Source organism: Drosophila guanche, unplaced genomic scaffold, assembly GCF_900245975.1.
Source record: "Drosophila guanche unplaced genomic scaffold, DGUA_6, whole genome shotgun sequence".
Taxonomy (NCBI): domain Eukaryota; kingdom Metazoa; phylum Arthropoda; class Insecta; order Diptera; family Drosophilidae; genus Drosophila; species Drosophila guanche.
Window position 1 is genome coordinate 11,829,439 of NW_022995744.1, and position 26,804 is coordinate 11,856,242.

Below are 26,804 nucleotides of genomic sequence, written 5' to 3' on the forward strand. Positions count from 1 at the left end.
AATTCGTTTTAATTTGAAACTCGTCGTCTGCGCTGCAAATGGGACATGGAAAGGCAAATAAGAATTATGGCATTGTCTGCAGATGGACGGTGTGCTTACTCTGTACGTGTATGTACATCCTTTAATGGGTATGAATAATATGTGAGTACCAGGAAGTACAGAGGGAAATCTGAATAAATGTTTCTACCATTTAAAATATGAAAATCATTTTCACTTCAAGTCATTCCCTATTTTTTTGGTAAATCTTGCAATATACCTTGCACTTTTAAGGGGTAGACCTCGACTGACATAGTTGTCAGGACAACGGGATTCGTGGGTAAATAAATCCACAAAGAGCAGTCCGCAGCAGGGTGCAAAGCGATTAATATTTCTGCAAGGAATCCGCGAAAAACGGCAACCCAAAGGCAAAAGGTGGGTCCATAAAGTTTAACTCAATGAGCGAGGCATTTAAATCCTCTCATTTAATCAGGGCTAATCAACTTAAGGAGCGGTAAGTAAAAGATAACAATGCCGTTAGTCCAGTTCCACTGAACTTTCCATTAGTTGTTTCGCACAAAGTGAATCTACGGGAAATCAAAATGTGTTTAACTGGAAAATTCGCAAAAGAGCTAACGTTGGCAGCCCTCCGCACATCCCTCTCCTCCCCCCTCATTAACGGCTCGTTGAAACTGTTTGCTCAACTGGCAAAAAGTAAATAGAAGCTGCTAGCCCTTCCCTCTCTTGGCCACAATTTCCCTGCGAATTAATTGCGGCCATAACAGCGTTCCCCATCTGATAACACAAACTAAAACTGGACGATAGGTAGGATGGACCAGTCTCGACTGCCACATGGACTCGCACTGCGTGTAGATCTTTCATTGGGAAAGTCCAGAATGTCATTTTAGTTATTTGTGTTTATTTTCTTTTATTTGCATTTGAATTTCATTGTCAATACTTTGGCCTGACAGCACGCGAGTGCCACTTGAACTTCTGCAGAGAATGGGGAGGACTTTTCGCCCCTTGAATGTCTCAAGGGAAAGCGGAAATGTGCCTTTCTGGCAGGTCGGTTGAAGCAGAAAGAGCATCTTGTTTTAAAAAGGAAATTTAAAATAAATGATAAGTCAAGTCAATGAACTTGAAACTAAGCAGGGTTGACAATTGATGTACTTAACAAGAAAGCAGTCGAAAATAAGGCTTAAAGTCGGTGCCATTTTAGGGAACATCTTTCCCGGCGATTCGGTGTGTGGGAAGTGCAGAATAAACTTAATATTTGAATGGGTTTTACGTGTCCCGTTGGGTGACATTTGCGGATGCCATTCATGCCTGGCCTGGCGTGCGCTTCCATTAGTTTCAATCAAATTTCATACACAAACAAGAAAGACCAATACAACTGATGTACAAGTATGAACCCGACTGTATGTGTGCGGATATATATTGGCATTAGCATGCATGATAAATAATAAACATATTATAAATAGCTTTTTCCCTTTTGCAAGCGCTGCGGCCATCAATCAATGGCCAAACCACGCAAGGCACTGCTCATCCTCATGTCCTCCTCCTTTTTTGGCTTCGTATTACTCAGCACAACCCACACGGATCACAGCCAGCATGGCATCGCATCATCGCAATACGATTTATGCCCTCGTTTATTTGGGTTATCCATATATTTACACACCACATTAAAGCTGATCCTTTAAAGACGGAGTGACGGAGGGAAGTTTGCAAACTTTCGCCCTGTTTCTGGGAAATTGTGCGAACTTCATTTTGTTGCTGTCTGTCAGCCTGTGGGAATGGTTTTCATGGTTAATTAAAACTCGTGGGCTATTCGATTAGCATATTGAATGGCAATCCAGGCAGCCTCCAGTCAGAACATCCAATGTCAGAGGCTTTAAATTAATTAATTAACTTTCGATGTAAACATTTGTTCAATCAATGTCGTCGAAGGAGTGGACAGAGTATGAGCTCTGTGGGTTGTGGTTGTGCGGGTTATGCAGGAGTATTTATGTATTTATAATTCAATTTTTGTATTTATGAACAGATAAGATACTCCACCTGGCCACCTGTCGTGCGATTTGAATATAATTTTGGCGCCGTTGCTGTTATTTTAATGAGGCTCCCCGTGAGCTATGCTAAGCGAAAAAAGCATCAAAGGCATGCCATTATTAGCGAAGGATAAGGCCTTCGCAGAGCAGCCTTTGATTAGCACCAAATAACGAGACACTTGATGTGAAATTCAAATTGGAATGTGTAGCCAAGCCGACTAAGGATCGATGCTGTCTAGGGTAATCACAGGCTTGCATTCGGGCACTAAACATGGGTTTATCCCCAGCAGCAGCACTTGTCTGTTGTGCAGTGTGCACCCACGCGAATGCCAATGACATTCCAATCTACTGCGGAATGTTTGCCCATTCATCAGCAGTTGTGTCTGCAGGATGTAGTGCAAATAAACATGGGAATTTAAACAAAATACACACGCCGAACATGTCGTATACTTAATGAGTTTTGCTCAGTTTTCTCGTGCTCTTTCGCCCTCTCTTTCAATGGCACGAAGCAAAGCAAATCAATTGCAATCAGCGCCAGAAGCCGAAGCAGCAGCAGCAGCAGCACCAACAATGCTCGCGGATGCAGCAGCAACAAAAGCAGACAAAAAACGAATGAGGATGCAAAAGTGTCAACACGAAATTGCGTGTACAGACTGTGCGTGAGACAGCAGTTAAAGACATTTGTTTGTGGGTGTGAAAAGCCTCCGCCCGAAGACATATCAAATCAAACAAAAACCTCCTTTGACAGCAGCAGCGAACGGCTCAACGGAACCCAAGAAAAAATTTGTAGAGCATGAAAGGATGGCGGTGTCAGAGCCAAAGTAACATGAGCGTTTGGGGCGTGTACTCGTATGCGGTTCACGTAAAAGGCTTTAAGCACACACGAGAACATGAACAACTTGTCTTATTTTTCAGGAACAACGGCACTCGTGAACGCTGAAAGTTTCTAGGGGAAACACATGGCCAGGCAGAGGGCGTAGCCTCTTATCATGTGGGTCCATCTCGAGGTTTTTTTTAGAATTAAATGCCGCTAAATAATGGCACGCCCCTCAGGCTAATAAAAACACTCTTACTCTCTCTCGCTGACTCTCGGAAAGGGTTTCCTTATCTCTGCACAGAGTTCGGGGAAAACAGGCACTCGTCCATGAGAGATTGGCATCAAGGGATATCCTACGACATTTTGCCATCCAGAGAGATTTCCTAAATGGAAAAATTCCCCAGCCCCATTTGAAAATTGCTCGCTCCTAATGGGCCACGCGTTGCAGCTTCTGGCATTGCCAGGCAACAAAATTACAACACATTTTTGGATAAAGGAATTGTATGAAAAATGTATTTCATAAATGTATACATTTTTGTATCCGTGATATAATCCGCTTTCCAAATGAAACCTACAGCGGGAGGGAGACCCAATCGGAGAGGATGCCAAACAAAAATAAAAAGGGAATGAAAAGCTTATCTGATGAATTTTTACCTTTGGAAATTGATAAACAAAAAGGTGTAGTTAACGGTAATCTGTGTGCCCTAGGGATATTCTGTGGATATTCTGATATTCAATAAAATTGCTAACCCAAATGAAAGTTTTGTTCACAAAAATCTCTCTCTGTATCCATTTGAAAATATGAGCTGACATTTGCCATGAATTTCAGACACGTGTCAACTGTCGTGCAACTGAATAACCCTTCAGAATAAAGTTTTTAACTTAAAACAATCAAACTGCAGCTGCAACAAAAGTATATAGCATGAACATTGACAATACAATCAATCCCCCGAGCACTTAAAGTCACTTCACAAACTTTTTAACTGCTGAGAAGGGAGTGGGGAACATGGAAAAGTTTTTTGGCAACAAGTTATATAACTAAGTTTGCCTTTTTTTTAACCATTTTTGTTATTAAATTAAATCATTTATTACAACCAAATGACCATGACAGCCCGCAAAAAGTTGGAACAGTGGTGGAGAATCGTTTTTGCTGTTAACTGGAATACTATTTATTTATTTTGCTAACGGGCTTAAGGATGCAATTTAACGCAAAATAGTCAAGTACAGAGCGAAAGCGGGTCTATTATTTGTTATGAAAAAATTGATAATGTAATCAGTAGCGAGGCAAATGCCCTGTCATATTATTTTAAATAATTATTACGAAGCGCAAACGCATCAATCAATCAATCAGCCAAACAACCTATTCCATGTGCCACAGCTGCAAAAGGAAAACCTTTTCTTGGGTATTTCCCTTAGGAAATTTATTATCAAATTTATTGAAAGACGTAAATGTACTTTAAAGAGAACGAACTCTGTGTGAAATATAGAAGCAGCTGTGGGTTGTCAGTAAAAAAAGCGACAGCCACATGTCCAACGTTGGTCATTCGTTTCAATGATTTAGGATGTGGGACATCAAAAACATATCGTAACAGCATTAGATAGATACATTGTCATGTGGGAAGTAATCAGAATCACAAACATATATGTGTATGGCCAGCTAGCTGGTGGCACTTACGTAGATGAACTTGCCATGACAACCAGAACAATCAAGTGGAATAAATTGCCAAGCAAAATGTATTTTTGGGACACACGCACGCAACAAGGCGAACCGAACACAAACCAAATCTGAATGTTACCCAAACATTGTCGTTGCAAATTCGTCACGCATATATAGCAAATTGTGAGCCTTGTCCGGACAAGTCCCCTACGCTTCCCCCACACTCCCACCAACATATGCAGTGACTAGGATATAGTTGTATTCAGTTTTAGTGCCTAGGCAGGCCCCAATCAATATCCATTGAACTAGAAATGCTGTTCTTGTCCGTAGATTTCCATGCGGAAAATGCAACTGTAGAGCTTTATTAGCTTTAACCGAATATTTGTGCACATAGAGATGTTATCGTAATTGGGATTGTGGAATTTCCTAGGCGCACAGATCCTCAATGGATTCGCCTTGCAGCAGCAGACGTTGCTCCTGCTTGTTCTTCTTGGTGCCGCTCTTGCCGCCTGCGGCTTTGCCACGCCTTCGGTTGAGCACACCATCCGCTTCGTCCATCATGCGTAGAATTGTGGTCTAAAAATGAAAAGGAGTGTAAATGAATATTTATCTATGAATCTTCACACTTTTACGGGTATTTACCTGATCTGAACAATCGAGTGGAGCAACGGATATGTCCCGCACGGCTCTGAACTTGCCCACATTGTTGAGATGCTCGTTCTCCAGCCGAAAGTAGTTCCAAATGAAGCGACGGAATACCTCCAGAGGACTGAGAATGGTCATCATTACATCACCCTCGATGTAGCCAGCCTCGATGAGGCTCATGGACAGCGTCCAGCTGAACCTCAATATTAAATCCTCAATTATGCCAAAGTAGTAGAACCACTGTGGAGGTTGGGGCAAGGAGGAGTGAGGCATATTGAATGATTTTCTTACGTGCCATTTGGCCAAATATTTATTGTGGCCATTATTTGTGGTGGACCCCCATTCCACAGGGGGATGACTACTCACCGTCGATGAATAAACGATTTCCTCACGCAAGAATCGATTGTCGCCCGCCTTGGAGTCGAAGAGGCCCCAGTCCATTTTTATGTCCCATGTGTAGGCGTAGCAGGAGGAGAAAATTGCTGCCGTAATCCAGCAATAGAACCATGGATTCTCCTTCGACAGTGGATAGGTATCTGCAAATCAGTGGGACAGTAAGAGAGCATGAGAGGGAGCGAGATGCTACGTGCTTGAAGGCCAAATAAAATCTACATGAATTTTGAGGCTGACCATGAAGATGGCTCTAATTGGCAACGGACCGTAAACAACACGCATCAAGTGTGGTGGCTTGTGGCCAGTGGCCAGTGGCCTGTGCGTGTTTGTCCGTTTGGACATGTCCTAATGAACTCGTGGCAACTCGTATAATGAATCCACTTACCCGTTGTCGTATGATATTTGTGGGCGAAAATTACCACAAAGAATGATGTGGCATACTTCGCTGCGTTGACCAGATGCGGAAATGACTCTTTCGTGTCACGATATCGACGTATACACTGCGCGAAACGGAAATACGCTGGCAGAATGGCCACAATGGGATGCAGCAGGGAGACATATTCCACGCAGTGGCTGCCAGCTTAGGGGAGGGAATAAGACAACAATCAGAGTTAATTCCCAACAAGGACATGGGTCGGCTGCTTACCCTTTCCTGCCTTTTGCCATGTGGGACTGCGACCAAAGAAGCATATCAAAAAGGGTATATCCAGAAAGGCTGGCACCATGCTGTTCAGCTGATCGGCCAGCCAGAAGTCCGCGAAATTCACAAAGCAAAACGGAGCCATGATCACGCGTAAGAGAACTCGCAACGCCCAGTAGCGAGCCTCGTGATGGAACGTTTTGGTGGGATTCAGCAGGAAGGCAGCCATCAGAGTGTAGAGTATCAAGGGTGCCGCATACTGTGGAATGCCCAGCGGATCGCAGAAGATGTAGCTGAGCACACAGCAGGCCCAGATGACACCGAACACCGAGGCCACCTCCATGATGTTCTGCTCGGACAGGTGATTGCGCGGATCCAGCTCAAAGATCAGCACATGGTTCACACCCGAAGAGCGCCAGCCATAGACATTCACGCCCCAGAGGAAGAGGCACTCGATTATGAGGAATGGAGCACGGAACATTCGAAGACCCACGCGCCAGTTCTCGCCAAAGCCGTAGAACATGGCGGCAATCACAACCGTTATGAAGAGCACCACAAAGGCGCCGGAGAAGAGGCCCACCTTGAAGGTGGTCCACGGGCTCTGCTGTTCACCCAGGGGCGGCACTCTCAGTCGCTTCATGGCCCGCTGCCGATCACCGCCTTCGATGTCCTGCGTGACGGCCTGCTCCGTCTCCTGGATGAGCCGATCGATGTCTTTGTTCGTATAGAAATGCGCCGCCTCCACATGATCGGTGCGCCATCGTGCCCCATAGTCCACGCTCAGCAATTTGTCGTGCTTCTTGAGGATCTTGCGGAAACCCGTGAAATTGAGATTCTGATAGTTCTGGAGCAGTATCAGGCCCAGATAGAACTCGCTAAATGCCAACTTGAGATCCTGTAACTTGCGTGCGGGCACATTCTTCTTGCCCAGCGGCGTGCGTCGTTTCCACGCCGGCAGTTTCTTTGGATGACCCATTTCCAGGGCTTCTGTCAGTTCGCTGCGCAGATTGCCATATTTGCGTGTGGCCTCGGCCATCTTCTCCGAGTAGAATGTGTTGATCTTGGCCAGCTCCCGGTCGCAGTAGTGGAAGAATTCCTCATCGAACTTGGCAAAGTACCTCGTGACCATTTCACGCTCCACCAGCTCTGCGGATGGCGATTGCTCGATGGCGGCATACAGCATGGCCTTCATTTCCTATAAAAATATTCAATTTCAGGACTTTACATATTTTTACATATACAATTTCGCCACAATCCGATACATCGCTGCCAGTGGAAACAGTTGGTCGGGGAACTTTTCCCACTCACTGTTCGTGTGCATAAATGTTGCTCTGTTTGCTCTCCTTCATCTACTCTTTGGCCTCTTTTTGCCTTTTGTTTACGTCCAAGGCAAGCACAACAGAAGAGACACTGTGTCAAAAAGCTATCGGATTTGACAGCTCTGCGCCTGCGCCAGTTTTACCGCGCGCGCCGAAAGCTGTCAGTGACAGGAGGTAGAGCCAGATGACAGCCAGAAAAAGCACACCCATGCCACACAGATACAGATTTTTCCGCACTTGGATCGGATAAGGAGAAATGTTGTGGTCTTTACCTCATAGCTGATATATTGCTTACGCCACTCGGGCGTTATGTGGGCCGTCAGATGCTCGGCGAACTTCATCTTGTGATGATGATATCAGTAAATGCTGCACTGCATCCGCATCGGACAGAACGGGGGAACGCGAACCAGAGCGAGGACGTTGGCTCTCCAAACGCACGTTTTCACGTAAACATCACAACTGGGGCAAAAGTTCTTGGATGTTGGTCCAAAGGCATCAAACAGGGAAAGCTCTTTTTCGATATGTAAATTTTACTTTTCGCTTTGTTATTGCCGCGCTGCTCGGTACCATTTTCAATGTCAACAATGAACAGAAAAGCTTATTCAAAATATTGACTTCAAAATTGATTAAATTAACCAAATCGATATGCGGCTTGCAAGCATAAATAATAGATATAATTCCCAATGAATATTTTTTGTAGTTGCTACAAAATATCAACCTATTTCCTTTAACCCAACAATTTTCCAAGCAATTAGCAATGGCCATTAAAATGAACATAAATGAGTACGACTAGAGGTACGAGCAATAATTGCGAATATAATCTTGTTCTGGGCAAACCTTCGGACTGGCTAAGCATTTAGTAATACTCAGATTAATGTGAAACTTTTCTATATCTGATAGTTATAAATACATCCCCACCATTTATGGTTGTATACTGTTTTAATCGGGCTCCCATGCAGCTGCTGCAATCAGCAATGCGAATCCTGGTTTGAGTCATATAAAAAGTGGCTTTATCTGAGCACGTTTAATCAGTTTAGCTGATTAATCCAAGTACTCTTAATAAATCTTATATGATAGAAGAAAAGCTCAAATACAGAAATGTACCCTCTGAAAGGGCACATAAAATGATCTCAGTAAACTTAGCTTGTCATATCGATTCGAAGTAAAACCACAAAGAATTTCCACAAACTAAATCAATAGCTCTCCAAAATTTATTGTACGTTCCCTTAGAAGTCAGACAATATATCCAAGAGGCAAACCACAGCAGCGGCGATAATAAAAACCGATACCCAAAGTCTTCCATTAGGAACGGAGCAGCGGCCCCCAAAGACTCTGACGGTAGGTGGGGTCTGTGTGCTCTGCTTATCGCAATTGACGGGCGGGGGTTTCTCTCTACCCCCAGCACAGACCAGACCAGTATCGTACACTCTCACTATCTCGCTTTCGCTGCGGGCTGTGTTGTATTTTATATTGATTAAAGAACAGGCCCGCGACTGCTCGTTGCCCCCCACCCGCATTGAGTCATTTACATGATCGCAGCGCAACAAGCGGACCAGAGTGCACAGTCGTGAGCGCGAGTGTGGCTGTCAGTCGCTGATTAGCCCGCACACTGGAAAGATCATTCTACTGAAGTACTACGAAAAGTCCAAGTCCAAGTTCTAGCAGCAGCGGAAGCGATAAGGAAGCCAAAGCCAATCCATTTGGTGGAAAACTATCTGGTATAAATCGAAGGAACACCGGTCAGCGATCATTCATTCAGCCGGTAGAGCCACAAGAAGCAAAATGCCCAGAGGAGTACTGCCAACAGCCGAACAGGTTGCCGAAGTGAAGACAAAGTTTCTACAGAAACTGAAGTCAGAGCCGCCAGCAGGTAAGAGAGCAAAGGGCGCAACAATTTGCATGTCCAGCAATCCTAATCGTGTCTCTTCCTTAGATGCCTTCCTTCCTGAGGATCTGAAACGCATCACTGACAGCGATTTATGGATTACAAAGCTGCTGGAGGCCTTTGACCTCGATGTGGAGAAGACCCTCACTAGACTCTGGGAAAACTTGGCTTGGCGCCAGAGCTACGGCGTGTACAGCATTAACGAGAGCAATGTAAACCAGGAGTATCTGCACGATGGTTCGATCTATGCACACAACAAGGACAAGGATGGCAAGCCGCTGCTCATTCTCAGCATAAAGAAGCACTCAAAGAGCAAGAACATGGACGATCTCCTGCGCCTTGTCGTGTATTGGATCGAGCGCATTCACCGTGAGAATGACCTTGAAAAGATCACCATTTTCATGGACATGACTGGCTCCGGGCTGGGCAACATGGACATCGACTTTATCAAGAACATTGTTAATCTTTTTGAGACAAAGTATCCTTACGTGCCCAACTATATCCTGGTGCACGAGCTGCCCTTCCTGCTAAATGGTATGTTTAGAGATTCTTTTTTTAAGATATTGTACATGAAGTAATCCAAATATTTGCCTTCAGCTGCCTTCAAACTTGTCAAGACCTTCTTGCCCGCCAAAGCCCTAGAGATTCTGCGCGTGACCACCAAAAAGGATATCACCGAGTATGTGGACAAGGATAACTGCCTGGCGCTGTGGGGCGGCAATGACGAGTACGCGTACAAATTCGCCTAGAAACAAACTCACATAAAAAACCCTAAACTGTATAAGAGTGTGTAAATAATACGATATTTATTGCCAGAACTACTAATTACTGACTCATTACCGATGGTTTCCCTATTCCAAAACCCATCCAAAGTACAAGCTTTCCAAATCGTTGAAAAAAAAAGCTGAGTGAAGCTTTGTCTCGAAGCTAATTGAAATGCAGCTGAGCATTTGCTCGCCCCCACGATCACGTTCTATTGCAGAGGCGCGGGCTGGCGGTGGGACAGAGGCGGGGGCTTGCTACTGCCCTTTTGGGAAGCCTCCCAACCAATCGAGTGTATTGTGGTGCTGCTCCACATTCACCCCGCACGCCAGTGGACTCCCAACGAGTGCCCAACTACTGGCGATCGTTGATAGCCCACTGTCGACACCGTTAGCCAGTTGCCTGCACGCGCTCGTGGCACTCACTTGCACACAGCTCTCGGTTAACAATAATATTGATTGGCAGTCTGAAATCTAATCGCATACTATAGCAGGCAGCGAAAGTGGTTTGCGACTACATCCAGATTAGAAACAGAAACGCGATTAGGATAAAGCACTGGAATAGAAATAGTGTTTGCCGAGAGGAGAGTTCAATGTTTAGTTGGTCGACAGTCGTTGCTGGTTTCGAGTGCGCATTTTAACCGAGTTTTTAACCGTTCACAACATGGGCATTAAGGTCAAGGAGGTGACACCGGAAAAGATTGAGGAACTGCGTGAAAGGTTCAAAGCCAAATATGCCACAACACCGCCAGCAGGTGAGATAAAATGTACTTTGAAGTACTAGCCAGATACAAAGTGCAACGTACAAACATAAGTAGTCAAGTGTCTGTGACTAATGGATTTTATGTGTTTTAGCTTAAATTGTATACTTAAATGTATATCCCATATATACAGGTTTTACTGTATAGCAACTAGAAGCAACAGTTTTTGGTGAATCTTTTGTTTATACTAGCAGTACCCCGTAGCGCAAAACGAGTCGCTCAGATCATCTGTATATTTTACCGGACATTTTTGTTCAACTAAATAAACATACTCACTGTACAGATCTCACTGCAATTCACTGAAAGGCTGCATTTGTATGAACTGGGAAATCAAGCAATGTCTACTTAATTAGTTAAATATAGAATGGGGCGTCGAATCAACTAGACCTGTAATTTGAGGTTCATGAGTAATCATTGCTCAGGTGATGCCAACGAAAACTGAGATCAAAACGAGCCCAGCTGCGTTCTTAGCTTATCGCTCGCGTATAAAAAGAGATTATATTTCATAAGCAAATAATTGCTATGCAATCAGAGATTAGAAGAGAAAATCAGAGTAGATGGCAAACCCTTTGGGGTTCTCGTTTGCTATCATATAAACAGAAATCAGCTTGCAATAACATTCAACTGTATACCCCTTACCAGCTCCATTCCATCCTGTTGATATTGATCGCATACGCAACGATCATGTCTGGCTGCAGCGGTTCCTGGAAATGTATGACTTGGATATGGAGGTGTCCATGACCAAGCTCTGGGAGACCTGCGCCTGGCGCCAGTCGTACGGGGCAAACGATCTGGACGAGAGTAAATTGAACCAGGAGTATCTGAAGGAGGGTTCCGTGTTTGTGCATAGCAACGATGTGGATGGCAAACCATTGTTGGTTTTCCGCGTCAGGTTGCACAGTAAGTCCAAGAGTCTGGACGAACTAATTCGCATTGTGGTTTACTGGGTGGAGAGGACCCAGCGGGAGAAGCACATGACCCAGATGACCATATTCTTTGACATGGCGGGCACGGGTCTGGCCACCATGGATCTGGACTTTGTCAAGAAAATTGTGGAGACCTTCAAGATGTACTACCCCAATGCTTTGAACTATATTTTGGTGTTTGAACTGGCCTGGGTGCTGAACGGTAAGCAATCAACTTTGAACTTTCACCTGGACATTAACCGAGACTTTCTGCCTCAACTCCTTAGCTGCCTTTAAGGTCATCAAGGCCTTGCTGCCCCCCAAGGCGGTTGAGATTCTGAAAATGATATCGAAAAAGGACATCGGGCAGTATATACTCAAGGACAGCTGCCTGGCCAGCTGGGGTGGCAGCGACAACTACGAATACAGCTTTGTGGCCGAAACGAAGCGGGTGGAGGCATCAAAGCCAGTCACCAGCACCGACGATGACCAGCTCGTCCTGGGCGGCGACAAGAAGGTGAGTGAACAAAAAGGGAAACACACACACACACACGAGACATCAAACAGAACAAAATCTCGAACATTGTCCGGCTGTTGGGAGTGTTCCATTTGGACTTAGTCGGAAAATGTTGAGGTCCTCTAATTGCTTTTCTGACCTGGCACGCTAGCGTCCCTATAGCTTTCTCCATAATTGATTTACATTCTCGGTGTGTATTGATTCAGGGTGCGCTGCTTGCGTGTCCTGCGTGTGTTGCCAAACACTGAGAGAAAAAGCCCTACTGATGAGCCTTTTGCTTTACGGATACGCCGGCAGTGATTCGTTCAGTGTATGGGCACACATTACTGGCGCTATTTATAGTCATTTATTTGACATATTATTAAACCTTCGGGGTCGTCGGTCAGCGAAGCGCTGCCAAGCGCAAACCATTGGCCCGTAAAACATAAAACAGCCATATGGGCATAATTTGTAGGGTATTCCTGTACCCCCTACAGAACTACACACTACATTCAACATACATCCGCACACACCTATGCTTTCTATGTATCCACATTTATTGCACCCCCACTCATTTGTAACTGCACTTTCATTCGCTTTCAGTTTCAATTCATGTTCCGAGCAACAGCTGGAAGAAGCTGATCGCAGAACGGAGAAAGAGGAAGAGGAAGAGCAACCACCAGACCAGCTGTGTGTCCAAAAGCTTTCGTGTCGTTTTTCTTGTGTGCTTTTTCATTTGTGTTTCGGTCGTCATCATCTAGTCTTTATTTTATTCCAACGCAAACAACCTCATTTTTTCGTTACGCTGTTTAATTGTGTCAAATCTGTGTCTTCATGTGCATCTGCAGTGTTTAATGTGCAATTGTAACTAACAAACAAAAACGAGAAGTAGAAACCAAGAGAAGAGGCGGAAGCTGCATTGTTATACACCCAATTGATATTCATTTTTAAGCCAACATGCCTAGGGTACGTACATACCGCATGCATTGGTATGTGTGTGTGTTTGGTACGGTAAACTCGCGCTATATTGTTTGGACATCACTGTGCGGTGTTTTAAATAAAAGCCTGTATAATCATTTTAAACTTACTTACCGGGAACTATTAGCATATGGCCTCAGTTTTTCGATGTATGTATGGTGTTTTATGTCTGTGAGTTTGTGAGTGATCATTGGCACCACGCATGTGGTGCATGCGTGTAATGCGTGTAATGCAACCCATAAGTGAATCGAATTGTAATTCAACACACACTTCGCCTTGCATATTGTTGTATCTGCCGTTTACACAGTTTTAAAAAAAGAACGGATTGTTTAAAGTTTCGTCCCGCCAAGTGTTTTGCTTTATTCGAAGCTTTAGAACCGGTTCCAACGTAAAGTACAGCCGTTTTCAATTGAACTACAAACAAACTTTTACGATAGGCAGTAATGTACTAACGCTTTGCATATATTCACTAACGCGGTGCAGCCGGTCGTCCTCTTGTGGGGGGTCCATTGGGTTATCGGTAATATTTTTTGATTGAAAATCATATTCCTCAATTTTGATATTCGATCTAATTTTACTAGCCAACTAGGTTTCCCAGCGTCAAAAATATAGTTGTATTCGTTTAATGAATCAATTTTCTACAAGATTGGCTGCTCTCAAGCCTTCCCTTTATTGGATTGTTTATGAAGAAAGAATGGATACTAAAATAATTAAATAATTAAAGAGAAATAATTGATCTACATGAAGAATTTACAATTTAAGCGGTTTAACTGATGCTGTTCTCTAGTTTAAATAGAGTGGGTTAAGAGTTTTTGTATATCGGTATATAATATAGTATATCTAACCACCTATTTGGTATGTTGCGGTATATCACAGATACAATAATTGCGTATATACAATAAATGCATTGCATATTAAATCAAAATTTACCAATCTGTCTGAATATAAATTAAGCGTAAGTGATGACAAAGAACAACTTACGTAAAGAACAAAGCGGATGTTAATTGATAGACCATACACAGATGTCATGCTGTCGTGTCCTGACCGTCAGCATCCGGCTATGATTGTTTTAGAATCCAATATGAAACCGATTTACGAGATGGCCTCCACAATACAAGTGGAACCTTCGTCGATGCGAACTCAAGGGTTCTATAAAAGGGGAGAAAGGCTCTTGTGAAAAACGCCATTGCCAAGCACGTACGACACAAAAAGCCTGCCGGCCAGTGGGTGGAATAGGATGGCGCAAAGAATAAGCGGGGGCGGCGAAGGGCAGTTCCATCAGCATTGCATCCATTCTAACTTGTTTTCTGTAATCGACAGGTACACTTTGCCAACACCGCTCCCATGGTGCTGAAGGAGTCCAACATTGGAGACATGCACACCCCAACAGAGAGTAAGCATATCAAATTCAATCTTTTAAGAAAATCCACATGAACTGCTTCTAGTGTCATATTTATATAGTAGTATTTCATGTATCGTCACTTCAGTTGAATCTTTCAAGCAGTTTCCAAAATTTTCGTTTTATTAAATTAATTTTAAATAGCTCAGCCACATAATATACAATTTTATTATCAGGCATGTTGCAACTGGAGCAGAAAGAGTTTGTCAACTTTGATCCTAAAAATGCGGAGGCCACGGTGCACTTCAAGTCCATCGCCAAAGTGCCAGTGACCTTTAAGGTGAGTTTGTTTCGTCCCTAGCCCCTTAGCGTTGATTGAATCTTTCTTTATATATTCAGATACAGACCACATCGCCAGAAAAGTTCCGCGTGCGTCCACGATGCGGCATCATATCTCCCAATGAGAAAGCCGAAATAAGTATTTGGCTCAAGTCGGAATACAAGCTGAGAGGAGATAGCAAAGACAAATTCCTGGTGATGGCCATGCTAGCCCCCGGCCACTGTGCTGGAGCAGATGTGACTGACCTGTGGCGGAACGCGTGCACAGATGGGCCGGATGTAGAGCAGCATCGTTTGGTATGTCGCTTTGAAGATATGACGGCCAAGTGCTGCGACAAGATAGCAAGCGAAACCTCTTTGGGCTGTGGAAAAGACGGAAAATTGGACGTAAGCTATTTCTTTCGGCAACCAGTAAACGATTGTGTGGTAACCCGTTTTATTGCAGTTGCAGGCCCAGGTCAAGTCACTGTCCAGGAGCGTAAATAATGGCAATCGCATACAGTATTTGAACTTGCTACTGCTACTGGGGCTGTCTGCTGCTGTCGGGTTTCTATATTATGTCCATTATTACCCTGGTGCAGGTTCCGGCCAATCTGCCGCTTTTTGCTCCGCTAAGCGCAAATAATATTTACTGTTCCCTTGTAATCTGACCAAGCAGGATGAGAATGCCAATCAAAAAAGCATTAATAGCAACAACTGCCACGAACTAGAAAACTGCGCATGTGCTTTTGATTTGATGGACCTGGGACTGGACTACAGCGATGCCGACTACATTGACTGTTTGGAGGCCCTCATCCAGGCCCAGCTGCAACTGAGGCGCAGCTGCAGCGGACATCAACTAAGCGGCGGTGTAGCTGGCGGCGGTTATCTGCTTGGTCTCATTGCATTTGCACGCAAATTTATGCGTGTCTTCCTCTCGCTCTCACTGCTATGCGGCATCCTGTTCGTCAGCTTCTACCTGGGCGATACCTACGACGAAAATCAGGCCGATTCAACATCCCTAGCTACACTCAATGCAGGCGTCGCCGAAGGCAATCAACGACAGCCGTGTTATTTGTAGTAATGCCAAAATCACTATCGACTATGTACAATATGCTTAAAATGCGTACAAAATTCCAGTTATATGATGTTCAATTATGAGTAAATGGTTGATCCTAGCTTGCCTCTTATATTAAATACCTGTCCCCTGATCCCCCATCAGCAATCTCTTTCTCCCCGCTTGAGCCAAGAATTTATAGTTTTATATATCATATTTCTCTTTTGTAAATTATAAACCTGAAAACATTACGGAGTAAAACAGTTAATTAGTAAGTAAAACAAATCGAGACTTGTTTCATTTCAATATTTAAATACAAAATTTTACTAATGTTTTGTACAAATCGAGCGTTATCAAATTATTTAAACAAATCATTTGTTTTATTAGGAATCTATCGCCAATCGTTGGATTTCCAAGATACACAAACGGAAAACAAAAATTTACCATACAACTATTTTCTGATATAAACAATAATATGTATCGTGTCTCGGAAATTTCGGGATCAGGCGTAAACATTTCTTAATTAGGATAAGCGTAGGGAGCCGCTAAATGCGACCAAAAACAAATTGGGTGTAGTCAACTTTTATTGAATTATTCTTAAGTTTTACTTCTTTTTGGATCCTCCTCGCTTGACAGCGGCTTTCTTCGGTGGAGTTTTAGATTTTGAAACACCACCCTTGGCAGTTTCCTTGGGGTAAGTTGGCGATGGAGGAGTAGGACTCGTGTCACTCTTGGTGCTTGTGGCTTCTGCAATAACTATTTCGCTTTCCTCCTTTGCTGCAGCAGCTGCTCCTCGCTTAGCAGCGGCCTTTTTCGGTGGAGTTTTATAGTTGGCTGCTGTTTCCTCGGTTGCAGTCGTAGCGAGAAGAGGAGCATTGTCCTTCTTGACGCTCGTGCCTGCTGTTGGCACATTTTCCTTTTGCTCCTTCACATCAGCCTGAACCAAGAACAGACCGTGCTGGCCACCGCCCGATGCAAGCAGCATCTTCTTGTTTTGTGTGTTCTTGCTGCTGACAAGAACCGGCTCCAGTTCATCGTCGCCATCGCCTACACCCAGCTGGTAATTGGTGCCCATGCCCCAAGAATATAGCTTGCCGTCTTCAGTGATTGCATACGAAGAGACTTCGCCACATCCCACATGGACAATGTTGTCCGACAGCTTATTAGCGGGCGTTAATTGGTCCACCACATCAGCCTTTTCGCCCAGGCCCAAGCGTCCATACTCTGGCCGACCAACGGCATAACACTTTTGATCGCTCTTCAGAAATAGTGTATGATGGACACCGCCAGTAATCTGCTTGATGTCTTTCAGCTTACTCGCAATGGGATACAAAACCACTTCCACATCCTTCTCGTACGCCAGCTGCTTGAAGTTGTTCAAGCCGACGGCATAGATAGTCTCTGTTTGTGATTCCCGCAGGAAAGTACAGTAATTCGTGGCCCATATGGCCTCGAACGGCTTGGTACGCTTCAGTATTAGCTCGTCCGGTCGAAGTAGATCGCGCTTGCCCCGGCGACCTGGTGGTAGGAAAACAAAATGGTTTGTAATTTTTTACAACCACACACACGTGGGAATATAAAAACTCACCCTCTCCGCCCACTGAACGCTGTGAAATGCGTCCCAGCTGACCCTGCTCAGCGCATCCGACTGTAAACACTTTTCCTTTGGTGGTTAATATAACCAAGTGATCGGAGCCCGAGGCAATGCTGCAGCATACAGTTCCCGGCAAAAGGTTAGCGGGAACGCGCTTGTTGCCATCGATGGTCAAGCCCATATTGCCATGCGAGTCGCGGAACGATCCCCAGGCATACACGCTGCCGTCTTCCAATATGCACGCAGAGTGCGAATCTCCCGCCGAAATGCACAGCGCTTTGCCGGGCAAGTCGACCAAAGCGGGCAACGACTCGCTGCCGTCCTCACTGGAACTGCGTCCCAAGGCGCCCTCGTCGTTGCAGCCGAAAGAGTAGATGTCCCCGCTCTTCGTCAGCACGAGGCTGTGCATGCCACCAGCGCAAATATCCACAGGATTTGGGATATTCTCCACCACGGAAAGCCGCTTACGCTCCTGTATATCCTCGCCCAATCCAAGCTGCCCAGTGTCGCCCGTGCCGCATACCAGCACGCTGCCTGCAGTCTGGCGTCGCTTGGGTAGTTCCAGCATGAAAACAGTGCGCGCCTTTTTTGCCGCAGTGGGCTGGTCGTCTGCCTCGCCGGCATTGTTGTTGTTGGTTACGGCCTTGCGTCGCGGCATTATTCTTTGTTTGTGATGTTGATGCGCAAAATAATCTCTTTTATTTCACAAATTTAGTCACAGAAACTAACACTGAAAAAATTTACAAACAAAATATAAGGTTATGGACGCTGCCTACCACTACTTGTGCTGCTAGGCACTCACAATGGAAATTATGCCGGATATCTCAAGGACACTTTTGTGGCAGATTCCTGCCGCTACGGTGGTTTTAATGCGAGTGAAAACCAAATAGCGAAAAAAACCAAGATTTTGGGAGAAAAATGCGCGGGAATCGGCAGCTGCTTGCGATGTAGCTCGGGTTTCGTTCGATAGTATCGATACAAGTGAGGGAGCGCCTTAGTAAAAATGTGGAATCAACCCTGCTTATGATGCGACTTGTCGCCATCTTTTATTAAAAATGCGCAGCTGCTACTCTGACGGAATTTGTTAGCAAAGAATAAAAAGTGTTTTAAGCGTATTTATTTACCTAATTTAAGCCAATTTAGGCAACGGTTAAATACATTAGAGCCAATAATCGATTAGGTAAAATGCGAATTGAAGCGAAAGCAGTGTTAATGCTCGAGAAAGTTTGGTGGAAATCAATAGGCATCCGCTGGGGGGCGGACACACAAAGGCCGCTGTGTGTCGCCACCATGCACCATACAAAATAAATGTTTAAATAATTGTTTGTTTTCATCTTTATTAGGATGGCGAAATCGTCGCGTAAATCATCCGAGGATGTGCAGTCGTTCTTGAAAAGTTTCCACAAGGAAATAGAAGACGGCAGCGACGACAAAGTTGTGCACAAGATTCTAAAATCAATCAGAGACGAGGACGGCGTCACCGAAGACCATGAGGGATTTGCTGTTGCCTCTGAGGAAGATCAGTCGGAACAAGATGAGGACTACGATCCAGGTGAAGAGGAGGATGATGGCGACAAATACTTCATTGACGACGACGGAAACTGCTATATCAAGACTACCCAAAAGCAGAAAGAACTGCTGGAAAAGCTGAAGAACTCAGCCAAAAAACACAGCAAGACCAGCCCTGCAAAGGCTGCCAAGCCGTCCAACAAAGGTGAGTACCAGCCAGTCACAATTCACACAATCAAAGCTAACGAGATTCTCCCGCCAGTCATCAATTTACGGCCTGCCCAGTCTCTCACGAAAAGGGTCACAAGATCCGCAGCTGAGCCAAAGCCAATCAGTGCACGAGCAGCGAGTGCAGCAGCAGTCGTAACTGCTGCTAGTACCAGTCCCAAGCTGCCCGAAAAGACCTTTGCTAAGAGTCCCAGAGGCAGGCCCAAAAAGGCAATAAAGCTACCCTCTCCGAAGCTCGAGCCGAAGTCCGAAGCTCTTGACATAGAGCGCGAGATGGAGGAACTGGTGGCTGACACTGATGTGGCAGCTGCCGTGGCAGATATCGCTGATAATTCGGAATACATTATTGACAATGATGCCGTAGAAGCCCTGGACAATGTGGCTGACGGTGAGGTCTATGAGTTCGATGACAACCCACCGGAGGACACCAAGCCGGAGCTGAAGATCACCAACAGGCAGTTCTTGCTAAAACCAGTGCCAACTGTGGAGAAGAAAACGTCCAAGACGCATCACTTCAGCTGCTCTCATTGCTCCTACACGACCAACAAAAAGTTTCTCATTTCGCGTCACAACAAAACACACGAGACTGAGTTTTCGTACATATGCTCGATATGCGATCGTGGATTCAAGACCAATGTGGGATTGGTTAACCATGTGAACACCCATTTGGGGAATAAGCCGCACAAGTGCAAGCACTGCGAGAGCGCCTTTGTCACCAGTGGCGAGCTGATAAGACACACCCGATACAAGCACACCAAGGAGAAGCCCCACAAGTGCACAGAGTGCAGCTACGCTTCGGTGGAGCTGACCAAGCTGAGACGCCACATGACATGTCACACAGGAGAGCGACCATACCAGTGTCCCCACTGTACTTATGCCTCGCAGGATATGTTCAAGCTGAAGCGTCATCTGGTTGTCCACACGGGCGAGAAGAAGTATCAGTGCGATATTTGCAAGTCGCGGTTCACGCAGTCCAACTCCCTGAAGGCGCACAAACTGATTCACAGCGTTGTGGACAAGCCCGTGTTCCAGTGCAGTCAGTGCCCCACCACCTGTGGCCGTAAGGCGGATCTGCGCCTTCATGTCATGCATATGCATAAGGCAGACAAACCGATACCCTGCAAACGCTGTGGGCAGAATCTGCCCGATCGCTACCAGTATAAGCTGCACATAAAGACCCACGAGGGCGAGAGATGCTATCGTTGCAATCTGTGCGAGTACGCCTCTGTTTCCAAGCGCCATTTGGACTCGCACATGCTCATCCACTTGGATGAGAAGCCCTTCGCTTGTGAGATGTGCCCGCAGACGTTCCGTCAGCGCCAGCTGCTGCGTCGCCACATGAATCTTGTGCACAACGAGCAATACCAGCGGCCCGAGCCGCGCGAGAAGGTGCACAGCTGCCCGAATTGTCCGCGCACGTTTACCCACAAGGGTAATCTCATGCGGCACATGGAGAGTCATGACGACTCAAAGAATACTCGAGAGGAGCGGCTGAAATTGAAAATGGGTCGCAATGTTCGCCTGCAGCCCGATGGCAGTATCGTGACTTTGGTCAACGAACGTGACTTTGACAGAGGTCTTATTGACATGGATGAAGAAGACGAAGAGAACTTTGAACTGGCCGACGTCGAGCCGTACAACTATGAGGATGAAATATTAGATGCCATGGAGAGCAACCCTGTCGGGAAATCTAAGAAGAGTCCGGTCATCATTAACACACAACCCAGAAAGAGCTCCATCAATCAGCCCGTCATTATTAACCGCCGCCTCAGAAGCCAAGGCGGCACCAAGACATTCCACATTAAGGAAGAGCCAAACACCTCAGAGTTTACGGTTGAGCTGGATGGCGATGAGGGTCAGGTCATGGTCGTCGAACTGGTTAATGGTGAAGAGGAGGTGGTGGTCAAACGCGAGCCCAAAGCCTCCAAGATCAATGCGGCCAATTGCTTTGGCTTTGAGGTGAGTTAGTTTAAATGTCGAAATGCAATCCAAAGTCATGTACCAAATATTTGTTTCATTTAAGGAGGATGATGCCGAATATGTGAATTATGGGGAACAAGATACCGAAATGGACGGAACTTCACAGGAGTTTTTACAGCTAATGGACATGATTGAGCAAGATACTTAGACAGATATCTTGAAAGTACATTAATATGGATTTTGAATTGCATTGCATAATAAGAACAGTACCGAAATACGTACTGTAATTTGAATAATTATAGAATAAATGATTTGTTTTCTTTAAAAGTATGCAGATATATGAAGTGAATCTATTTTTACCCCAAAGGTTTTTGTATGGCAAGTAATTCTATAACTCATGGCCAGTGGCGAAGAAATAATCTGGCCCCCATGTCTTCAACATATCGAATCCTTAAATGGAATGGTAAAAAACTAGCCATAGATGGAAAATACATATTTTTAGATGACAACTTGGCATAAATATTTATTTAAATACGTACATATAATATATATTTCAATGTTTCTCAATAGTGGTACATACATAAATGGGCAAAATGTTAGGTGCGCTGGCACTTCATCGTGCTGCAGCATCTCTGGGCGTGCACTGTGTAACGCTGTAAAGTCTCGGCTATTTAATTATCGTTTCCTACCATAAAATGTTTGCATTTCCTATTTGTATTTCTTTCCTCTTCTCTCGTTTCTCTCTGTCTCTTCAGCAATTCGGTTTCTTCACTGGCTTTTCTTTGTTTCTCTTGCCGCTTCAAGTGTATAACTACAATAAAAATATATATAGTATATATATTTAGTATATAATATATTGTGTACATATGTATATACTTTAGGTGGTGCAATGTGCAAAAATCTGCTGTGCAGTGCATCATTATCATTTATCATTATTTCAATATAAGATTTAGTAGTGTTTGTTTTTTTTGTTTTTAGGTTTCTTTGTTGCTGTTTGTTTTGCATAAAACGTTAACAATTTGTTTGTTTGTTAATAAGACATACATATGTGTATACGATTGTATAACAATTAAAATGGAACAACGTCGATAAAGGAAGTGCGTGCACATTGAGGAGTTATCCGAGTGAGTAGATACGAAAAATTACATTTAGAAATCGAAAAAAGTGCTCTCCGTTTCGGAAACACGAATACAAAAGAGTACACTTAGAAATACAACAGCTTAAATATTGCATATCCTATAATTAAGTAATGCTTTTTGAGATTTGCCCTGCCAAAAAGAAAGGAAACTAATCAAGGCCCTAGTCAGTGCCCGAATAACTAATATTTAAATTGAGAACATAAGCGTATCAAAAAAAAAAGGAACTAAATTATACGTAAACGTAAACATAAACAAATTCATGGAAAGCTGTTCTATGGCTCATTTGCTGGCTCATTCATAAGCTTGGCTTATATCATTTAACTTTTGGCTTAACAATTTTTACTTTTTTTGTAAGGCTGCTCTTGGTTTTCCTTTTCCCTTCCCTTTCACTTTCATTCTTTCTTTTAGTTTTAGTTAGAGTTTGGCTACTTGTGAGCTTTCGGGGAGGCAAAAGTGGAACATAAATCTCAGAATATTTTCAGTTTTTGCAGAAAACGCATTAGGGGCGCACTCAGGCAGGCGCTGGCTCTCGCCCTGGCCCTCGTCTCGGTTCTTGGGTTAGCAGCAAAAGAGGCTTCGCCATTCGCAATTCACAATTGCTCCCTCTTTTGCCTCTTTGGCTGTTAATTGCAGTTCAGTGTGTTTTGGTTGGGGCTGTTGCGGGCGGTCACGTTGTTGTGATTGATCTGATTCGACTGCGTGATGCTGGCACTGTCGCTGGCCTTCCACGAGAGCAGCTTATTGAGCAGCCGGTCCATGTAGGGATTGCTGCCCAAACGCATCACCTGAAAGAGGAGAGAGATCCATTAGCAATTAAAAAACAAATCAATTTAGTTCAAGGACAAACAACCTCTGCTCGCGCCTCCGCATCCAGCGTCTCGAGAACCTTGCGTGTGTACTGAAAACTGCCCAGTTTTTCCAGCAAACTGATGCAGTACTTCTTGACCTCAATGTCGTGCGTGCGCTGGCGCAATATGTCTGCAAATACAAAACGTAACTTGCTTAGTGGCGAGCCTTAGGGTCAAGTCTGGTGGCACTTACGTAGAACCTGTTTGTCCTGCTTTTGCGAACGCACCGCATGGATCACTGGAAAACCAAACTTGCCCTCCGTCAAATCCTCGGCAAAGCTCTTGTTCTCCGTGTACTGTGGGACAGAGAATAATAAGCTTGAGTGCCAATGCTCAGTGGACTAGAACTCACCTCTTTCAAACTCAAGTTGCAGTAATCATCGCGTATTTGAAAGTAAAGTCCCAAAATAGCTGTCAGCTTGGAGTAATCCTCCTTGTTGGCACTGAACAGCTGCATGAGGCGAATGGCCAGCATGAACAGGCCGCCAGTCTTGCGCACAGTCATCAGTTTGTAATCCGATTCGGAGGGACATGTGAAACTATCACGCCAGTATATCTCCATGCCCTGGCCTCGATGCAGCTCCAACAGTTGTTCCGTATAAACTTTGGTTGCCTTTCCAACAGAATCCATAATTGATTAATTTATTTCTGTGTTGAATCTTGAATATCAGATGACATACCTCTGGATGTCCCAGCAGCTGCACCTTCTCCAGGGCCAGAAACAGAGCATAGTTGGCAGCATTTATGGTGCTGGCCACGCCATAGATTGAATGGGCCACCGGCACACCTCTGCGAAGTATCGAATTGTCTTCAATATCATCAATGCTGTAAGTTAGTAGCAAGAACACGCATTGAAAAGCAGGTCGGTGAATCAATAAATCGATCTTCTATGGTAGTACAATACAAATCTAAGTGAGATCTTAAAGCGTGAGTCACGTCACGCTTCCATCCCCAGGTATCCACAACATATTTTTATGCACACGTGTAAGTACGTGTTTGTTGGGTTGTATATGCCTCTCATAATAATAGATGTGTAAATTTAAGCCCCGCTTTAAGGCCAACATCGCTTCAATAACTACGTTGCCCGCCAGGCACACACAGGCAGAAGGCAAGGGCAAAGGGAAAGGCAAACTGGGCAGCCCAACATTTGCGTAATTAAAAAATGTTTGCGCTCCGCCAAAGCTGGCAGAAGCATTGAAAGGGAATTGGATGGCATGGAGGCGTGGGCGTTGGAGCGACAACGCACAAAGGGCGGTAGCACAGGAGGCGTCGAGAGTGGAGGAGGAGCTTGGTGTGAAGGAGCCTCTGGATAGTGATGAGAAAAATGATGGCGAATGGTGAATGGTGGGCGTGCTGCGTTGCAAGAGTTGTCACAATGCCTGTCGACTGTCGGCTGGCTGACTAAATGACAATGGGCATAAGTGCATGAATGAGGCGCCTGACTGACGGACAAGACGGGCATGGGATGGGCTATGTTGCCATGGCAGGAGGCGGGAAAGTAGCTGGCCTGCCTCGTGGCTCTTACTTGCAACTGGCATAGTTGCAAAACTAAGTTTTTGCCGATATGAAAATGCATTAGGAACAGAAGACAAGGCACTTGGGAGAACAGAACAGAACAGGACACGAGAGGAGATAAAACAGGGAATTGGAATGAGAATGATGTCAAGGGAAACAATGAGAAGATTTTAAGCAGAATTAAGGCCATTTCAAAGCATTTGCATTTGAATACAAGGGGCGACAGGTGGCCAAGGAGGCGAGTATTAGTTTGCCTGATTGAATAGACAGAGAGAGAGAGAAAGAGAGAGTAACTGATTAGCTGCTGCTTGATGATAGTGACAATTCGCAAGGGAAGGGAATCAGCACTAAGCTCCTCTCCACTGCTGTTGCTATCTTACAGACAAAGGCCCGTAATTGAAAAGCTGCAGACACACTTCAATTGGGACAGTTCAGAGTTTAATTGTTGCCCGGAGCTGCAAGGCAGCAGCAAGTCAGTCAGTCAGCGTCTCCTCCCCGATTCCACCCACTCGGGATGGGAATAGGAATGGAAAAAAATCTAAATAATTTATGCAATTCCAATTCGGGCAATAAAATGCCAAGAAATTCAATTGAAAAAGTATTGTAAACAGCCGATTCTGCGGGCTCATGATGCAATTTTGGAATTGATTTGAGGCAAACATGTATGTGCACACACACAAACACAACAGAACATTATCCAATATATGTAGTAGCCAAACAAGGCCGCCAATTGGCTCCGTCCAAAAAGGGTGTGAGTCATCCGGCAAATAGAACCAAAGCTGCCCACCCAACGGTGATATGCTAAATGGATAAAGACTACTCTGCTGACGGACGGTGATAAGAATACTCCGAACGAGCTCCATATGGGAGATAAGTTTATGGGCAGTGCAGCACTTTTACAATTTTCCAACCAAAAATATAAAAAAACTTCACACCCCAAATGGGCATTCAGCTGAAATCTATATAAACGAAAGCAAATAAACAAACAAAAAAGAGTCGATACAAAAGGCTGTGCAAGTGTGAAATGAGATTAAACAGAGATACCATGGGTATGGCTATAATATGGCTATTGGTTTAGGGATGGGGTTGGGGTTGGGGCCAAACGTGTGGCATGGGGGCAGGTAAACAAAAGCTACGGGCTGAGAGGGAGAGAGGGGCAACAAATGCAAAACTAAAAGCAAAGGTCAAATTTAAAATTAAATCGTGCTACACACATGATTAGTTTTGAATGCAATATCGACAGGTTTACCCATACAGGCACGTTCAAAAAATGCATGAAATATTTGTATATACTTACAGCAAACTGGAATTATGTAGCATTTGTACAATGTCGCCAATCTGCGCCAGTTTTTCGGCCGGTATGAGCAACCAGTGATTGAAGGCCAAGGCCAGCTCCGAGCGAAATTGTTTGCCAGGAATCTGTTGTATGTATGTGAAGGGCTGCAGCAGAATCTGGATATAAGCGATGAGGCACGTGGGTGCGTGGGCGACATGTAAATAAACCGTAAAGCAGTGGGAAGAAAAGAAGCGAGCCGTGAAGTAGATAAGTTTGGGGTTTTTTGTTTGGGGGGTGTCTGGGCGCAGGCCCAGGGCCCAGACCCACGCACAGGCCCAGGCTATGGCGTCAAACTTTAGAATGGCAAAGTTCAGGCTCTTGAATGATTAAACGGAAGGGATAAGTACCTCATCCTGCTCTTTCTGCGTTGATTTATCTTTGGTTTTCTGCAGTATGCTGTTCAGTTCTTCCATTGTTGGGCCGCGAGTCTTGCCTTTGCTTTGTGTTGTGTTGTGTTCGGTTCCTGTGTGTGGCGTGTCAAGGGGGAGGTGGCGATGTTTACAACGAAGCGCCGCGATACGCGTGACTAGAATTGCTTCGTATGCCGCACGTTTACTTGCGCGTGGAAAACGGTTCGAAGACACAACAAGAGCAACGCCGCGCACTGCTTTAAGACCAGAAAAAGACTGTTATTGAAATTATTCTGCGACCAGCCATTTGTATATTGTTGTGAAACGGCGACGACCAGTAGAGCCAGAAAGTAGTCGATGGGCCTATCGATTC

The 26,804-nt window shown here is 44.8% G+C and overlaps 6 protein-coding genes across 10 annotated transcripts; 3 read left to right on the top strand and 3 right to left on the bottom strand.

Moving 5' to 3' along the window:
- Positions 1 to 4,818: 4,818 nt before the first annotated feature.
- Positions 4,819 to 13,445, bottom strand: LOC117580302 (xenotropic and polytropic retrovirus receptor 1). 3 transcript variants are annotated; one of them, XM_034266791.1, is made up of 6 exons: positions 13,393 to 13,445; positions 6,180 to 7,368; positions 5,919 to 6,113; positions 5,507 to 5,676; positions 5,138 to 5,380; positions 4,819 to 5,071 (listed from the first exon to the last, which is right to left on the bottom strand). In XM_034266791.1, exons 2-6 carry the CDS (start codon positions 7,363 to 7,365, stop codon positions 4,922 to 4,924), a joined length of 1,944 nt encoding a protein of 647 aa, XP_034122682.1. In that variant the 5' UTR covers positions 7,366 to 7,368; positions 13,393 to 13,445; the 3' UTR covers positions 4,819 to 4,921. The 3 variants fall into 3 exon arrangements, with proteins under 3 accessions (XP_034122682.1, XP_034122681.1, XP_034122683.1); XM_034266790.1 differs by lacking the exon at positions 13,393 to 13,445 and adding an exon at positions 7,765 to 7,964; XM_034266792.1 differs by lacking the exons at positions 4,819 to 5,071; positions 13,393 to 13,445 and adding an exon at positions 7,765 to 7,964 and having other exon boundaries at positions 5,155 to 5,333.
- LOC117580313 (motile sperm domain-containing protein 2) lies at positions 8,635 to 10,202 on the top strand. Of its 2 annotated transcripts, XM_034266808.1 has the most exons (4): positions 8,635 to 8,830; positions 8,900 to 9,362; positions 9,426 to 9,911; positions 9,975 to 10,126. In XM_034266808.1, exons 2-4 carry the CDS (start codon positions 9,275 to 9,277, stop codon positions 10,124 to 10,126), a joined length of 726 nt encoding a protein of 241 aa, XP_034122699.1. In that variant the 5' UTR covers positions 8,635 to 8,830; positions 8,900 to 9,274. The 2 variants fall into 2 exon arrangements, with proteins under 2 accessions (XP_034122699.1, XP_034122700.1); XM_034266809.1 differs by having other exon boundaries at positions 8,636 to 9,362; positions 9,975 to 10,202.
- Positions 10,579 to 16,243, top strand: LOC117580303 (motile sperm domain-containing protein 2-like). Its single transcript, XM_034266793.1, is given in 7 exon segments — positions 10,579 to 10,893; positions 11,542 to 12,027; positions 12,092 to 12,321; positions 14,599 to 14,671; positions 14,854 to 14,957; positions 15,017 to 15,343; positions 15,402 to 16,243. Coding segments are annotated over 7 exon segments (1,926 nt in total). The 5' UTR covers positions 10,579 to 10,802; the 3' UTR covers positions 16,017 to 16,243.
- Positions 16,244 to 16,350: 107 nt separating this feature from the next.
- Positions 16,351 to 18,550, bottom strand: LOC117580307 (regulator of chromosome condensation). Its single transcript, XM_034266799.1, has 3 exons — positions 18,389 to 18,550; positions 17,581 to 18,316; positions 16,351 to 17,510 (listed from the first exon to the last, which is right to left on the bottom strand). Exons 2-3 carry the CDS (start codon positions 18,242 to 18,244, stop codon positions 16,597 to 16,599), a joined length of 1,578 nt encoding a protein of 525 aa, XP_034122690.1. The 5' UTR covers positions 18,245 to 18,316; positions 18,389 to 18,550; the 3' UTR covers positions 16,351 to 16,596.
- A 74-nt stretch (positions 18,551 to 18,624) lies between these two features.
- On the top strand, positions 18,625 to 21,570 carry LOC117580300 (transcriptional repressor CTCF). The gene is made up of 4 exons (XM_034266788.1): positions 18,625 to 18,766; positions 18,930 to 19,300; positions 19,358 to 21,282; positions 21,347 to 21,570. The coding sequence occupies exons 2-4, from the start codon at positions 18,931 to 18,933 to the stop codon at positions 21,449 to 21,451; spliced, it is 2,400 nt and encodes a 799-aa protein (XP_034122679.1). The 5' UTR covers positions 18,625 to 18,766; position 18,930; the 3' UTR covers positions 21,452 to 21,570.
- A 639-nt stretch (positions 21,571 to 22,209) lies between these two features.
- LOC117580311 (geranylgeranyl pyrophosphate synthase) lies at positions 22,210 to 26,759 on the bottom strand. 2 transcript variants are annotated; one of them, XM_034266806.1, is made up of 7 exons: positions 26,429 to 26,759; positions 26,043 to 26,197; positions 23,911 to 24,019; positions 23,583 to 23,843; positions 23,424 to 23,526; positions 23,233 to 23,360; positions 22,210 to 23,167 (listed from the first exon to the last, which is right to left on the bottom strand). In XM_034266806.1, exons 1-7 carry the CDS (start codon positions 26,492 to 26,494, stop codon positions 23,006 to 23,008), a joined length of 984 nt encoding a protein of 327 aa, XP_034122697.1. In that variant the 5' UTR covers positions 26,495 to 26,759; the 3' UTR covers positions 22,210 to 23,005. The 2 variants fall into 2 exon arrangements, with proteins under 2 accessions (XP_034122697.1, XP_034122696.1); XM_034266805.1 differs by having other exon boundaries at positions 23,911 to 24,055; positions 26,429 to 26,758.
- Positions 26,760 to 26,804: the final 45 nt, after the last annotated feature.